Genomic DNA, 17,960 nt, shown 5'->3' with positions numbered 1-17,960 from the left:
CCCTGGTGGAAAAATGGCCACACCTCCTTTCCCAGGTCATCGTTCATCCCGACAATGCCCCCTACTCACACATACCATGCAGGGTATATGTAAAAAAAATAATAATAATAAAATAAAAAAGATAATAGTTTATTCTTTAATGTTTGACATGATGAATGGGCCAAGTCAGTGTTCAGCCATCATAGCTAGAACCGTCACTGCATAAATCTCACATGCTTTCGCGTGAAGTGGAACAACACATTTTCTCTATTTCTGTCCCGCATCAAATCCAAGATTGAAGGAGTGATCAAGACATGTGATGGAGGTGTCCTTAGATTCAACACGAAAACCCACACGAACCCGCGAGACGTTTAGACATTTACCTCTTCTTCAAACGTCATCTGGCAATGTTGACGTATTTGAGGTTTGTTTTTCCCCGTGTTATGAAAACGGTCAAAAGGACTTGTGTAACACACCTGCGCAGGAGAGTTGACGACAGCCAAATTGAAGCCGTAGAGCATTGAGCTGCCAAACGAGGACAGGAAAGCCACCGCCAGCATGGACTTTGTGAGGTGCTGAGGATGAAACCAGGAGGGACATTTTTAAAAACAATAAGATGCTGCACTACTCATGGCTCAAAGTATTGTATCTGCCTTTCGTCTTGTTAATCATTTTTATTACCAATAAAATGCTAATTTATTCCATTTCGATCAACATTATTTTAGTTAGGAATATAATAATGGCCATAGTGGTGTAACAACTAAACCCTACCACAATACCTAACCATTGGAGATGCATAACATATAAATATATAAATATATAAAATATATAAAATATATATATATATATATATATATATATATATATATATATATATATATATATATATATATATATATATATATATATATATATATATATATATATATATAAAAAATATATAAAAAAAAAATTGGGATGTCAAATTGAATGCATTGATTACAGTAGGATAGGGATTCATATGGCCTCATTGCTGTGTGGATCTCGTGTGAGAGAAAAGGGAAGGGGGTAATCATTTTGCAATGCAGCCTGCTGAAAATTATGGAAAGCAATCACAATTTAATAATTGTGATTTATCAAATCACAATTATTGAAATTCAACGATTTGGTGCATTTGCAAACAGCTAAAATGATGCACAAAGCAAACTATAACCTGCTACCCAAGAATGTACAACAATTCTTCTTAACAAAAGAGGAGAAATATAACCTTAGAGGAAAATCTCATTTAAAACATTAGTTATGCACGTACAACACTTAAAACCTTTAGCATATCCGTATGTGGAATTCAATTATGGAATGGATTAACTAAAGAAATCAAACAAAGCACCAATAGGATTCAGTTTAAGAGACCTTTCAAATTACAAGTGTTCACAAAGTACACAGAAAAATAATTATGATGAACATCTTGAACACGTTTTATTCTATTTTATTATTTTTTTATTGAGCCATATATTTATGTATTCGATATTTGTTTGCTTACTATGGTAAATTAATAATGTATTATGTATATGTTCACTGTTCTGTTACAGAGAACAAGGCAATTGGATAAAATTGCTATGGTATGAAAAGGGGTAGGATTAAATAAGCTCCACTTCTTCCTACTCCTTTTCGGACGTGCTGTAATGAAACAACTGGAATTGTGTGATGCATAACATTGTACCGTATGCATGTTCCAAATAAACTGAAACCGAACTTAACTGACGCTGTGGTCAAAGTTGAAATTTCCACACAAAACATTTAAGATACTCAACACTCTAATGCTGTCTCGCAGCTAAAGTGAATAGTGCACACCACCAATTCGTCACGTTTCATGTGTCAGTTAAACAGCAACGAATCAGACCATATGAATCCCCTTCCTAATGTAGTGTGATTAATCACAAACAATTAAGCATGTATAAATTCGATTAATCATGCAATGTATTTTGAGTCGCACATGCTGCTTCTGTATTCTGTATTTTATTTAAAAAATGTTTTAAGTAAAATACAGTATTTTTTACAGATATACTGTCACGGCCCGGGCGCATTCCAATGCGCATTCATCTGTGCGCTGTGCTGAGCATACCTCCAAGCGCGCACCTGCGCACGCCACCCCAATCAATCAGCACTCAACACACTTGAAGCTGATGAGTTCACTGTGCTTCTTAAGCCAGCACAAACCTGAGTTCCGGGCCAGAACGTAGCTACCTGTTCCTGTACAGTAAGCCGACACGTCTAGCTCTATGTGCACTCTCTCTCTCTCTTTGTGTTTCTCCCCTCCGTGTTCATTTGTCTCGTGTTCCTTGTCGCCATCCAACAGCATTCCTCCATTTCATGATCACAAGCTTTGTGTCTCGTCTCCCCGTATTCCCTCTGGTTCCCTGGCTGCCTTCTTGGATCTCGACCTCCCGCCTGCACACAGACTTTGACGCCTCGCTCTCGCCCCTGACCTATCCCTGGATCTCCGAGCTTGCCTTGCCCTCAATGGACTTCCGCCTCTCGCTCAACACTCCTGGTAACACTCATCAGATAATTGCTCGACATAGTCGCACACATACACATTTTGGATTAGTTTCACACTTCATACTATTGTAAATATAATAAATACAGCTAAACGATGTCCTTGCATCTGTGCCGTCTTCTTCCCCCGCTGTACCGTAACATATACGATATTTGGTATTGCATTGGTAGCTGGTTTTAACATATATAACTACAAGTGTGCTAATGGCAAATGCTGTATTATCATAGGAATATTTTTGTTCTCGTCAGCAACAAACAAGATGTTGGGAAACCAAATTGTTGAGAGTTGCTTTAGAATGTTTTTTTGGGGGTCACATCGCAATTATGGCTACCTTAAGAGGGCCGCATTGAACAGTAAATATATATGTTAATACAAATGTATAAGCCTTGTCACACAATTTGCATAAGCAGTTGTGACTGATTATCATATTTTCTAACAACTGATTGATGGATAACTTGCTTTTAAATTGTAAGTCAATGTAACAAGCAGATAATTCAATGCTTGGAATTTCTTGTTGCAATAATCAGATTATACTAAAGAGTAAAAGATAAGCAATTACAAGGAAGACTTTATTTCTGTCAAAACAAATACAATGAAAATACAAACACATTTAGCTAGAAAGGGCTGTATTGACACATTACTTCCAAACTTTCGCAGGCCACATTCAATTATGTGGTGGGCCAAATTAAATCACATGGCGAGCCAGATCCAGCCTTGAGTTTGACACCAGTGCTGTAGGTAAACCTTAATGACGGCTTTGTACAAGTGTGGACACCATCTTTAGAAGTCAATGGGATCCTGCAATGCAATCGGTACTGCCTTCTTGGCTAATACTCTAAATCAAGCCTGGGCAATTATTTTGACTCGGGGGCCACATTTAGAGAAAAAAATGTGTCTGGGGGCCGGTATATCTATCTATCTATCTATCTATCTATCTATCTATCTATCTATCTGTATATATATATATACACTACCGTTCAAAAGTTTGGGGTCACCCAAACGATTTTGTGGAATAGCCTTCTTTTCTAAGAACAATAATAGACTGTCGAGTTTCAGATGAAAGTTCTCTTTTTCTGGCCATTTTGAGCGTTTAATTGAACCCACAAATGTGATGCTCCAGAAACTCAATCTGCTTAAATGAAGGTCAGTTTTGTAGCTTCTGTAACGAGCTAGACTGTTTTCGGTAGTGTATATACACTACCGTTCAAAAGTTTGGGACTTTTGAACGGTAGTATATATATATATATATATATATATATATATATATATATATATATATACGCACACACACACACACACACACACACATATATATAAACTGTGACAATCTGCTGTACAATATGTGTGTGTTTGGGTCCTATTTTTAGGAACACTAATACAAAACCTCACAATAATGTCTGATTGAATGCTAAAAACGTTATGACAGACCGCCTTAGGAAACGGAATGGAATTTTACATGTTCTACTGAAAGAGACACCCAGAATGTACATGAAAATGAAGAATGTGGGATTTACAATATTAACTACGAATGATAAAACACTGAATATTGACAACATATGAACGTCACACCCCCTCTCCATCCACATTATTTACAATCAAGCGAAACACAACAAAAATGCAACAAACACGGCGAAATATGAAGGCAAACAGTAAAAACAAACAAACACCTACAATCTGATATAATATCACTTTTCTTGTAGAACTTTGTTGTAAAAATCTCCTTCCACGTCTGTCCCTGACACCTGCATTTCAGGCCGCTCTGGGAACACTCTGTGGAAACACTCTGTGGAAACATTGCTTGGTGCCTCGTCTGTACTGCTGTGACTTAGATTACCATAGTAACTAATTAGATTACCATAGTAACTAGTATATCATTCAAAACCAACCATTGAAATACTTTGTATAGTTCAAGACATCACTGCACATCATAATGGCGGCTAAGAGTTTCCATCTTAAAGTTCTAAAAAAATTATTTGGGAATGTCCGGTGCCAGATTAAAAAGCTTAATTTGCCCAGGTCTGCTCTAAATTCTAACCTATCTCGCCTCCTATGAAAGATCATGCAGAAATGTGGTTATCAGACACAGACAGGAAGTAGAGACCATCTAGCTATCAGCCTTCATGGATGCTTGAAAGGAACATGATTTAGAAACAAAAAGCATGCTGGACAGAGTTACATGGCGACACGTGAAAATAGCGACCGGCAGACAATGCTGCCCAGTCAGCATTTAATCTGTGCTCATTAGCGAGCAGTTAGACATAGCTAGCGGGACCAAACATCCACAGGCATGCATGCTGCTTATATTTGCCTTTCAAAGGAGAAGAATGCAAAAGAGCGTCTCCTTTGAGGCCTTAGCGTTTACACACAGAATAGGACACAGTGTAATATATACAGTCATTATTAAAAAGAATGATGTAACTTTTTTTTTTTAAACTTCTGAACAAGGAACATCCGACACAAAAATGTGACTCAACTGTCCAGTGACACTACATTGTGTTTGATGTGAAAGTTCAGGAATCCCAGCAAAAATATGGTACTCTCCAGCAGTGTTTTTCAACCACAGTCTGGTGGGCCGTGGGAGATGATCTAATTTCAGCTATTTGGGTTAAAAATATTTTTTTGCAAACCAGTGATTATAATCCGCAAATAATGTGCCGTTGTTGAGTGTCGGTGCTGTCTAGAGCTCGGCAGAGTAACCGTGTAATACTCTTCCATATCAGTAGGTGTCAGCAGGTAGCTAATTGCTTTGTAGACGTCGAGAACATGGTTTGTCGTGATCACAACATGAAGACGACAGCGGGAGGCAGCGTGCAGGTAAAAATGTATCTAAGGCTTAAACCAAAAATAAACAAAAGGTGAGTGCCCCTAAAAACAGGCATTGAAGCTTAGGGATGGTTTTGCAGAACGAAACTACAACTGAACTGGCTACAAAGTAAAGAAACACAGAATGCTGGACGACAGCAAAGACTTACAGCGTGTGGAGCAGAGATGGCGTCCACAAAGTACATCCGTACATGACATGACAACAATGTCCACACAAAGAAGGATAGCAACTAGAGATGAAATGAGAAATGACCGCCGTAACCACAACACCAGGGGGAGCGCCACTAACCACGTTAAACCCAGATTCCGATCTAACAAAGGTCTTAACTCATTCTCTTTCTATGCCACATCAATATGGAATGCGCTCCCAACAGGTGTAAAAGAAAGGGCATCTCTATCCTCCTTCAAAACCGCAATAAAAGTAGACCTCCAGGTAACTTCAACCCTAAACTAACACCCTCCCCGGATTGTTAATAATCAAATGTAAATAATCATATGTACATATCCTACCAAGTCAGACCTACACTGTTCCAATGTCCATTTCTCATTGTAAATAATATATATACCCTGATGATTATCTTGTGTGATGACTGTATTATGATGATAGTATGTATCTGATAGTATATATCTGTATCATGAATCAATTTAAGTGGACCCCGACTTAAACAACTTGAAAAACTTATTCGGGTGTTACCATTTGGTGGTCAATCGTACGGAATATGTACTTCACTGTGCAACCTACTAATAAAAGTCTCAATCAATCAATCAATCAGATGTCCGATAATGGCTTTTTTGCCGATATCCGATATTCAGGTATTGTCCAACTCTTAATTACTGATTCCGATATCAACCGATACCGATACATACAGTCGTGGAATTAACACATTATTATGCCTAATTTTGTTGTGAAGCCCCACTGGATGCATTAAACAATGTAACAAGGTTTTCCAAAAATAAATCAACTCAAGTTATGGAAAAAAATGCCAACATGGCACTGCCATATTTATTATTGAAGTCACAACGTGCATTATTTTTTTTTAACATGCCTCAAAACAGCAGCTTGGCATTTGGGACATGCTCTCCCTGAGAGAGCATGAGGAGGTTGAGGTGGGCGGGGTTGGGGGGGGGGGCGGGGTTGAGGTGAAGTGCGGGGAGGGGGCGGGGGGTAGGGTGTATATTGTAGCGTCCCGGAAGAGTTAGTGCTGCAAGGGGTTCTGGGTATTTGTTCTGTTGTGTTTATGTTGTGTTATGTGGGGATATTCTCCCGAAATGTGTTTGTCATTCTTGTTTGGTGTGGGTTCACAGTGTGGCGCATATTTGTAACAGTGTTAAAGTTGTTTATACGGCAACCCTCAGTGTGACCTGTATGGCTGTTGACCAAGTATGCTTTGCATTCACTTGTGTGTGTGAAAAGCCGTAGATATTATGTGATTGGGCCGGCACGCAAAGTGCCTTTAATGTTTATTGGCGCTCTGTACTTCTCCCTACAACCGTGTACCACTCCGTACAGCAGCGTTTTAAAAAGTCCTAAATTTTACTTTTTGAAACCGATACAGATAATTTCCGATATTACATTTTAAAGCATTTATCGGCCGATAATATTGGCAGTCCGATATTATCGGGCATCTCTAATAGCAACAACTGAAATAGTCTTGATTGCTAAAACAAAGCAGGTGCGGGGAATAGCGCTCAACATGAAAATACCAACAAAACAGGAAAAGCCACCAAAATAGGAGCCCAAGACAAGAACTAAAACAGTACACACAGGAAAACACCAAAAAACTCAAAATAAGTCACGGCGTGACAGTACACCTACTTTGAGATAAGTATAGTGAAGCATGGTTGGTTATGGTTTAAATTCATATTCAACAATTGCGACGACGACTTTTTACTGTCAATATCGAGATCATTTGGTTAATGATTTCTGCTGGTGGTGTGCCTTCGGATTTTTTCCATGAAAAAAATGTGCCCTGGCTCAAAAAAGGTTGAAAAACACTGGTCTACAGGTCCATTAAAAAATACTTTCACATTCACAGATGTTTTGCATGCTGTGGTTTTTGACTTTGTGAATTGTTTTTGAGTCTTTCAACTCTTTCAATTTGTTTGTTTTTGTGAAAAAAAAAAAAAAATCTATTTTAATTGTTTTTATTAGTTTTATTATTATTTTTTGTTGTTGTTGTATTTATTAGTTTATTATTCTTCGGCCAATCGTCAACAAAATAAACAAATAGTTGTACATTCATAAATTGAAAATGAAAATGTTGCAGACCGAAAGGGTTTAGGCTGAAGTTGAACACTTATTGCGCCTGACCCTATAAACAATGTCAAGTACAAGATGAACTTCCGAAAATTATTAAATGTCCTTTGTACAACATATTATAAATACACATTATACACAACATAAACACAGTTCAATTATATACACAGTAAAGGCATGTGAAATATCCTTGTACACATGTTAGTTAAACCTTTCTACCAATTATATACTATATACAAATAATTATACTTCCATTATTATTTATATCCCACATTTAGTATATGAATTTTAAGCAGGAAAATTGTGAGTCTCATTTTTTATCCAGATTCGTGCAGCCTTATTACCCATAAGTCATTATTATATATCTTAGACTTAGAGACTCAGACTTCCTTTTATTGTCTTTCAAATTTGAACTTTACAAGACAGAAGAGAACAAAATTGCGTTGCATTAGCTCGTTGTAGTGCAGGATATCAGAGCAATAAGGTGCATATATAAATAAATAGATTACTGTACAGATAAATATATTGCACTTTTGCATATGCATTAATCCGTTTTTGGGGGGAATTGAGGGGATTATTATGATGCGTTCAAGAGTCTCCATCATCTTTCTTTCTTTCTTTCTTTTACTTTATTTCGAACATGAACACACTTACAGTATAATACATCACACAATTTCATATCATTTCACTTTACATCATGTCCGAAAAGGAGTAGGAAGAAGCAAAGCTTATTTAATACTACCCCTTTCCCACTTCAGAGTGTTTACAAATATATAGAATCATTTACTGACCTTTTTATATAATAAAATAACATCTGTGAATTAGTATACACAACAGTTTTGTAATATATAATTAATGAATTCAGTCATTATTAACATACTGAGATGAAGAATATCTTTCTTTCAATAAGGTTGAAAGTATTTGTCATAATTATTCTTCTTTGTACTTTGTAAGCACTATTATTTTGAACAACCTCTTAAACTGGATCATATCAGTACAATGTTTAACTTCTTTACTTAATCTATTCCATAATTTAAGTCCATATACAGATATGCTAAAGGTTGTAAGTGTTGTACGTGCATACAAATGTTTTATTTTTTCCTCTAAGGTTATATTTCTCTTCTTTAGTTCAGAATAATTGTTGTACATTCTTTGGTAGCACGTTATAGTTTGCTTTGTACATAATTTTAGTTGTTTGCAATTTTACCAAATCATCGAACTTTAATATTTTTGACCTTATAAATAAAGGTCTCTATATGTTGTTCTCTATATCCAACAATATGTATTATTCTAACTGATCTTTTTTGTAACACGGTTAACGAATGTAGCGCACATTTGTACTTATTTCTATCCATCTATCTGAAATATATCAAATTTATTGCAACTCTATCATTATCACGACTATCAATTTTATTACTCACCGAGCAAAATGATGCATCGTTCAACACCAACAGTTCCTCCGCCATCGAGGTGGTGAAAAGTTAGTCCCTCTGTGTGATAACGAGAGAGGTCTCATGTGTAAAACTTTATAAGCACTGACCCTGCGTGTTAATTTGTGTTCTCCACGCCGCTGTGACACACAGAGTGAAGGCGTGCTGGGGGGGGGGAATGCACAAACTTGTCAAACTCACCCACGGCGAGTCACGTGACCCAGCAGGGGTCAAATGTCTGAGCCCAGGGGCAAAACAACACCACATCATTGATATTGAGGAGGATTTTAAACGATTTGTATTTGTTTATATGTATTGAGGTGAAAACTGTGTTATACCCTTAGTGTCTTTTTTAAACGAGGGTCACATGCTAAAATATCAAAGGATACATACTTACTGTATTTTCCGGACCATAGGGCGCACTGCCGATGAATGGTCTTTTTTTAAGCTTTTTTTATATATTAGGCGCACCGGATTATAGGGCGCATTAAAGGAGTATTTTTATTTTTTTTCTAAATGTAAAACACTTCCTTGTGGTTTACATAACATGTAATGGTGGTTCTTTGGTCAAAAAGTTGCACAGATGATGTTTCACAGATCATCTTCAAGCCGCTTTCTGACAGTCGCTTCCGGATGCGCCGTTTTGTGGGCGGTCTTATTTACGTGGCTCACCTTCGACAGCGTCTTCTCCCCGTCATCTTTGTTGTAGCGGTGTAGCGTGCAAGGACGGTAGTGGAAGAAGTGTCAAAAGATGGAGCTAACTGTTTTAATGACATTCAGACTTTACTTCAATCAATAACGGAGCAGCATCTCCTCATCCGGAAACAACAACAACACCGGAAATGTGTCCCGTGAAAAACCGTCTGACCGGAACTCTCTAATAACTAAAGTTCCTTGGGTAAATAATGTAAACTCACTACACCGGTATGTTTTAGCGCTTTCATGGCGAGTTTACTGACAAATATAAGTAAGAACTTTACACTACTTTATATTAGAAATGGCAACAGCGGAGGATAAATGTCTCATAACAAGAAGATAGAGAAAAAGAAGAAGCTTATCGACTGCGGTGTCGGCACGGACTACAAAGGCGGATGCGTGCAATTTTTCAAGATTTATGCAGATCCCAAATACAGATCAGCAGGTACCAAAAGGTAAGAAAAGTTGCTTTTGCATTATATTGCGAAACAAAAAGCCAGATATGTCTTACCTTATACACACACCATAATAATACTCCTCACTTCAAGCGGTGCGGCTTCATAGCTTACCAAAGTCGTACGAAATCATTTTGATCGATATTTGAGCGCCGTGTGTAATGTTCTATATTTTCAATGGGACATTTAAAATGTTGGTGGTGTTTACTTGAGACAAATTGCCATCATAGTGCAGCCTACTCTTATCTCTTATGTTTGACTGCCATCTACTGGTCACACTTATCATTACACCATGTACCAAATAAAATAGCTTCAAGGTGGGTAAGCTCAACCACACTTATTCCTTACATTAGGCGCACCGGGTTATAAGGATTTTAAGTGCGCCTTTTAGTCTGGAAAATACTGGTATATATTGTATATGTTATACTGCATATCTTCACCATTCGCCTTCTTCGGCATCAACATGTGTTATCTGTTGCCATAAATTTCTGTCTTTGACAGCAGTGTTCAGCGACTTCAGGTTTTGTCCAATCTAATGGCAGATGTCTTGCCAGCGTTTTGTTTTCCTCTGCTTCTTCTTCCTCCTTCAATCATTCCTTCTAGGCAGAATTTGCCTACCCCTTGAGTACAGCGTTTGGTATGACTGCAGAGCTTCAAGACTTTGGCTTTAATTGTGGATGTGATGGGAATGAGCTTTGTTGTATAAAGAAGGTCCCCAATTTGCATGTGATCGGACAGTCCTTTTTCCTGAATCTCATCATATGATTTTGGGAAACAACTAGTTTTTGCAAGGACATCAGGTCCAGTTAACACATTCTAATTCATGGAGTACAACAGGTATCATGTAGGTGTTAAAGATATTTGACTTTAGATGATATGATGGCCTTTTTTTCACGTCAGTACTGCTTTATTTTTATTTTTCGAGGGGAGTTTATGGCCTTGGCAAGCAATTTTGGTTATTTGAGATATTTGATGATTAGAAATGGTAAAAAGAAGGCTTGTGTTGATTTTATAGGTTGTCAAGCACTTGGTTTTGGAGACATTAATTGTCAAGCCAACTTCGGCTGCATATTTTGCTCGGAGATAAACGAATGACAGAGGTACTTATGACAGCAATGTTGTCAGCCTAGCTTGGATTAGTATGTGTGGCCACCGATCGAGAACCCAGATGAGCATTTGCCTTCAACTTGAAGTGTAAGTGCTGTAATGACGATGCAGAATAGGATAACAGGAATAACATTACCTTGTTTAACACACATTAAGAGTGTTACTAAAACGGCCTTCTTTCATCTCCTTAATATCGCTAAAATTCGTTCCATCTTGTCCACTAGCAACGCTGAGATCATTATTCATGCGCTCGTTACGTCTCGTTTCGATTACTGTAACGTATTATTTTCGGGTCTCCCTATGTCTAGCATTAAAAGATTACAGTTGGTACAAAATGCGGCTGCTAGACTTTTGACAAAAACAAGAAAGTTTGATCATATTACGCCTATACTGGCTCACTTGCACTGGCTTCCTGTGCACTTAAGATGCGACTTTAAGGTTTTACTACTTACGAATAAAATACTACATGGTTTAGCTCCAGCCTATCTCGCCGATTATATTGTACCATATGTCCCGACAAGAAATCTGCGTTCAAAGAACTCCGGCTTTTTAGTGATTCCCAGAGCCAAAAAAAAGTCTGCAGGCTATAGAACGTGTTCTATTGGGGCTCCAGTACTCTGGAATGCCCTCCCGGTAACAGTTAGAGATGCTACCTCAGTAGAAGCATTTAAGTCCCATCTTAAAACTCATTTGTATACTCTAGCCTTTAAATAGACCCCCCTTTTAGACCAGTTGATCTGCCGTTTCTTTTCTTCTCTCCTCTGCTCCCCTCTCCTTTGGGAGGGGGAGTTGCACAGGTCCGGTGGCCATGGATGAAGTGCTGGCTGTCCAGAGTCGGGACCCCGGGTGGACCGCTAGCCTGTGCATCGGTTGGGGACATCTCTGCGCTGCTGACCCTTCTCCGCTCGGGACGGTTTCCTGCTGGCCCCACTATGGACTGGACTCTCGCTGATGTGTTGGATCCACTGTGGACTGGACTTTCACAATATTATGTTAGACCCACTCGACATCCATTGCTTTCGGTCTCCCCTAGAGGGGGGGGCGGGGGGGGGGGGGGGGGGGGTTCGTTACCCACATATGCGGTCCTCTCCAAGGTTTCTCATAGTCATTCACACCGACGTCCCACTGGGGTGAGTTTTTCCTTGCCCGTATGTGGGCTCTGTACCGAGGATGTCGTTGTGGCTTGTGCAGCCCTTTGAGACACTTGTGATTTAGGGCTATATAAATAAACATTGATTGCTTGATTAACTACTTTCAGAATATTAACACTGTAACGCTCCAATATCTGTTTTCACATATGCTTTTGGAGTTTTTATATGATTGTTTCAGAATTTGTAAGTATTTTTTTGTTGATTGATGTTTTATCTAGCAGGCCCCATAGGCAGAAAAGTTTACTACTATCAAAGGCTTTCCAAAAAATCAACGATTGTTAAATTCCATGCCTGGTTGGTAAGCAGCTTGTGTCGTAGGACAAGTCTGCTTTAGTTCGGATTGCAATAATTCTAACGAAGATAATTGCTGCAGTCAAGTCTTTCTTGTAGATCACACAAAGGAGAGCTTCTTTGAACAGTTGTGGTATTTCTCCTGTTGTTAGGGTGCAGTTGAAGAGGTGATGTAGTGTGTTGATGAGAGGCTCACCGCCAGTTTTCATGTACTCAGTAAATATTATCTAAATCTGGGCTTTTTCCATTTTTCAGGTTGTTGACGGCAGAGGATATCTCAGCTGAATTTCATCAGACGTGGAGTCATCGATAAAGATTTGGTTTGGTGTATCAAAATATAGTTCTTCATAAAACTTTGCCCAGGGTTCGATGATCTGGGGCGGCGTGGCGTAGTTGGTAGAGCAACCGTGCCAGAAACCTGAGGGTTGCAGGTTCGCTCCCCGCCTCTTACCATCCAAAAATCGCTGCCGTTGTGTCCTTGGGCAGGACACTTCACCCTTGCCCCCGGTGCCGCTCACATCGGTGAAATGAATGATGAATGGTAGGTGGTGGTCGGAGGGGCCGTAGGCGCCAAATTGGCAGCCACGCTTCCGTCAGTCTACCCCAGGGCAGCTGTGGCTACGAAAGTAGCTTACCACCACCAGGTGTGAATGAATGATGGGTTCAGGAATGTAAAGCGACTTTGGGTACTTAGAAAAGCGCTATATAAATCCCAGGTATTATTATCTCATCTTCGTGAATTTGAATGGCCCTATTATTGTTGTTGATACAGAAACTTATCAAAGTTCAACGTTTATTTGTTTAGCCCTTAATCACAAGTGTCTCAAAGGGCTGCACAAGCTACAACGACATCCTCGACATTATCAACATCATCTGGGCAAGAAAAAACTCAATGGGATACAATGAGAAACCTTGGAGGGGACCGCAGATGTGGGGAGTCCCCCCCTCCCCCTCCCCCCAGTCAATAAGGAGCTTATTGACTACGGCGTGGACTACAATGGCGAATGCGTGCACATTTTCGGGACTTATGCAGTTCCCAAATACACAGCAGCAGCTACCAATAGGTAAGAAACGTTGGTTTTGCATAATAGGGTGAAACAAAACAGCAGATAGTCCTAAGGGTCCTTATACACACACCATAATAATACCCGTATGTTGAAGCACAGTACGCTGACTACGGTAGCCGTAATGCTTCCACAATCAATCAAGCGGTGCGACTTCATAGCTTCCCAAAGTTGTATTAAAACATTTTGTAGGTTTTGTGTAATGTGTGTTCTTTATTTTCAATGAAACATCAACTGTTTTGGTCTTGCTTGCTTACCAGTACTTGCTAGCATAATTTATTGAACAGGTTGGTAAGCAGTCCACATGTATCTCTTATTTGTGACTGCTATCTATTGGTCACACTTAACATTACACCATGTACCGCATGAAATTGGTTCAAGATCAGTCAGCTTAATGTATGGAAATGGAAATGCGGTGAAAAATATGTTTTTTTTGTAATATGGTTTCTGTAGGAGAACAAACACGACACAAACCTTCCTAATTGTTAGAAAGCCCACTGTTTAATATGTTTGTGTTCCTTCTTTGTCTCAGTTTGTCCACCAAACGTTTTATGCAGTGCGTGAATGCACAACGGTGAGCTTTGTTGATGTTATTGACTTGTTGGAGCACTAATCAGGCATATTTGGTCAGTGCATGACTGCAAGCTAATCGATGCTAACATGCTATTTAGGCTAGCTGTATGTACATATTGCATCATTATGCCTCGTTTGTAGGCATATTTAATTTCCTTTACTTATGTCCTCTTTGTATTTAGTTTATTTTTCCATGTTTCATGACACATTATCTGTATGTAATATTGGCTGCATGTCTGATAGTAGTTTGTGTGCCATGTTGTTCCAGACCACAGCAAATGTTACCCAGCTTGCAAAGATTGTAATAAATCCATTTGAAGACCGCCTGCTGTTTCCTTTAACTTGGACACACACATCTATACCTTTGACCATTGTAAGACAGTCATTTCCAGGATTTATCTCACCCTCTGAGAAGTTTTACTCATATTTTCCAATGTTGTAAAAATGTGTAGAATAAATATCATGTTTTAACATTTCTGTCAACGAAGATTTGCTTCAGTCTGCGACATTTTGATAGTAGGCTAATATAGCTAATTAGCTACTTACATCACGTGTTGCCATCATTATAACATTTATATAAGTATTTAAATGTTTTGCGGCTCCAGACAGATTACTTTTTTGTATTTTTGGTCCAATATGGCTCTTTCAACATTTTGGGTTGCCGACCCCTGTTCTAAGGTCTTGTAAGCCACCTCCCCCAAGACATCACCATTTATAGACAAGTCAAATACTATACAGACATATACAACAAACATACTCATCATAGTTTACTCAAAACCAACAGTCATCATTTTTGTTTTTGAAGGAATAAAATGCAGTTGTGGATTGAAGAGCTTGTGGTAGTTTATTCCAAAGAGAGTGTGAGGAACTCGCAATGCTGCGATAGTCGTGACCCCCAAGATGCAAGAAACCGGAGGACGACATGCAGGTAAGAGTCTCTTATTGTACTCAAAATAGGAGGAGCAGGTGAGGCAGGCATAAATAGCAGCCTGATTGGCAACTGCAACCAGGTGTGCCAGGCTGCCAATCAGAGACAGGTGAGGGAAACAAGCGCTCAGGGAGACATGCAGCAAGTGGAACAAAAATAAGTGCGTTTACAGGAAATAAACACCAAACTAAGGAAACATAACCAGACATGAAGTGACAGAGAGGGTCCTCTGGATTTAAGCGCACATACCATATGTTCTACATAATGGTTGATAAAAGCTAAAATAGTGTCTCTATATAAGAAAACAAAATTATAGAAAGTTTTTTGTAAATCAGTAGGTATATGTACATTCATCTGCACAAAATAGATAAACAATATATGCCAACATATATCACTTTGTTTCTACTTTAAAAAGTAGAACAGGTAAAGACAGTCTATTGGAAAAAATTCTAAATTCACATAAATTTCTTTTGAATTAATACAACTGTGTAAAGGTGTCAGGCTTGGTCAAAAATAGGACTCAGATGCAGAGTAGGGAACAATCTGGCAGGCTTTTATTTTGAAAGCTACTTCTCACCTCCTGAGTCAGGGCAATACAACATAGGCTTTAATCTGACAACTCGGCAAAAAACATACTTGCCAATCTTGAGGCATCCGAATTCGGGAGATTGGGGGAGGGGGGTTGAGGTGGGTGCCAACCTTGAGGCATCCGAATTCGGGAGATGGGGGTAGGGGGGGTTGAGGTGGGGTGTATATATATATATATATATATATATATATAATATATATATATATATATATATATATATATATATATATATATATATATATATACACACTACCGTTCAAAAGTTTGGGGTCACCCAAACAATTTTGTGGAATAGCCTTCATTTCTAAGAACAAGAATAGACTGTCGAGTTTCAGATGAAAGTTCTCTTTTTCTGGCTATTTTGAGCGTTTAATTGACCCCACAAATGTGATGCTCCAGAAACTCAGTCTGCTCAAAGGAAGGTCAGTTTTGTGGCTTCTGTAACGAGCTAAACTGTTTTCAGATGTGTGAACATGATTGCACAAGGGTTTTCTAATCATCCATTAGCCTTCTGAGCCAATGAGCAAACACATTGTACCATTAGAACACTGGAGTGATAGTTGCTGGAAATGGGCCTCTATACACCTATGTAGATATTGCACCAAAAACCAGACATTTGCAGCTAGAATAGTCATTTACCACATTAGCAATGTATAGAGTGTATTTCTTTAAAGTTAAGACTAGTTTAAAGGTATCTTCATTGAAAAGTACAGTGCTTTTCCTTCAAAAACATTTCAATGTGACCCCAAACTTTTGAACGGTAGTGTATATATATAAATAGTCCGTTCATGAATGAGTATATCTGTTCGGCCACCGTGTTCAATGGAGAAGTCTGGGGCCGTACTTATCAAGCTTCTTAGAGTGCCATTTTACACTTAAGTCCTGAGAATTTGCGAAATTTAGTCCTACTCTCAAACTTAAGAATAAAAGCTTTTTATCAACGTTCTTAAGTCTAAGAATCACTCCTACTCTCCACGATATTTAAGAGACCTTCAGAGGTGTCTTAAGTGGTTAGGAGTTGCCAGCAGGGGATGGCAGTGAGGCGAGAGAGACGTGCGCGAACGTTCAGGGAACGGAACAATGTGTTTTTTTTTTTGATGACGAGCAGCTGATCAAACGGTATCGTTTAGACAGAGCGGATATTATTTTTGTCACAGATTTAATACTTTTCGATTCCTTGTTGATTTCTGCATGTGGCTGCAGTGGGCTAGTATATATAGAGCCACCCACACCAGTTTCAAATTAGTTGCCTAATTAATGAATTGGAAAGAAAATGTTATGACAGTAGCGTATGTGTGTGGCCGTGAGGTGAGTGACTTCAGTGAGTGTGTGGGCGAGAGAAGAGAGGGAGCGGTAGCGTGAGTGCCGGCGGGGACTAGTTTGTTTTGTATTATTTTGTAGTTTATTGTCAAAATATACACTCCCATTGTCCACTTAAATATTTCCAAGATATTTCTTTATTCTTAGACCAGGGATTCCATTCCGTGATTGGTCATTTCTATGGAAACAGAAATGACGTCACCTAAAATTCCGTTTACGGCACATAGTAATGTCGTAATTCAGCTCTGAGTGTGATAAGTTGCTTTCAGCGAAGAATTTATTTACTCTTAAGTCAACTCTTAGCAGACTTCTAATTCTAATTCTAAGAAGCTTGATAAGTATGGCCCCTGATCTACAAAATGTGCAGGCAGCATACCCCTTCCCCTTCGAGCTGTCCTGGATGAACTGAAATTATTTTTTCCAATCATTTTGGAACTTGCAAGCGTACTTCTTCTTCTTCTTACTCGTCGTCGCCATGTCTCTTCTTCGTTCTTCTGCTTCGTCTCTGTTATGTTTTTGGACATTACTACTTGCCGTAGTTTTGAAGCAATGCATGATGGGAATTCGGATGTTGTGTGTCAGTGTATTAACGTGCCGGCTGGAATAAACACACGCTGAGAAATAGCTCCGTGCCTGCCTACTTTATGGGTTATAGATAAACATATGGATAACGGAGACATATATAATAGTCTCCTTTTCAGGTGAGAGAGGACGCTAAAGGCAGTGCCTTTAAGGCACGCCCCCAATATTCTTGTCCGGGT

At 38.9% G+C, this 17,960-nt stretch overlaps 1 protein-coding gene across 2 annotated transcripts in view; it reads right to left on the bottom strand.

Annotated features, from left to right (window-relative positions):
• slc2a15b (solute carrier family 2 member 15b) overlaps positions 1–17,960 on the bottom strand; it is a 124,642-nt gene that overhangs the window by 51,439 nt on the left and 55,243 nt on the right. The window contains exons 1-2 of one of the 2 annotated variants that reach the window (XM_062033284.1): positions 9,017–9,163; positions 456–554 (exon numbers count right to left, since the gene is read on the bottom strand). In XM_062033284.1, the coding sequence (XP_061889268.1) occupies positions 456–554; positions 9,017–9,061 (144 nt within the window). In that variant the 5' untranslated portion in view covers positions 9,062–9,163. Of the gene's footprint in view, positions 1–455; positions 555–9,016; positions 9,164–17,960 lie in introns of those variants that run through there. The other variant, XM_062033285.1, reaches the window with a different exon arrangement.

Source organism: Entelurus aequoreus, linkage group LG22, assembly GCF_033978785.1.
Source record: "Entelurus aequoreus isolate RoL-2023_Sb linkage group LG22, RoL_Eaeq_v1.1, whole genome shotgun sequence".
Lineage (NCBI taxonomy): Eukaryota > Metazoa > Chordata > Actinopteri > Syngnathiformes > Syngnathidae > Entelurus > Entelurus aequoreus.
Note: the sequence above shows the minus strand (reverse complement) of the source record. Positions and strands in the feature narration are given on the sequence as shown.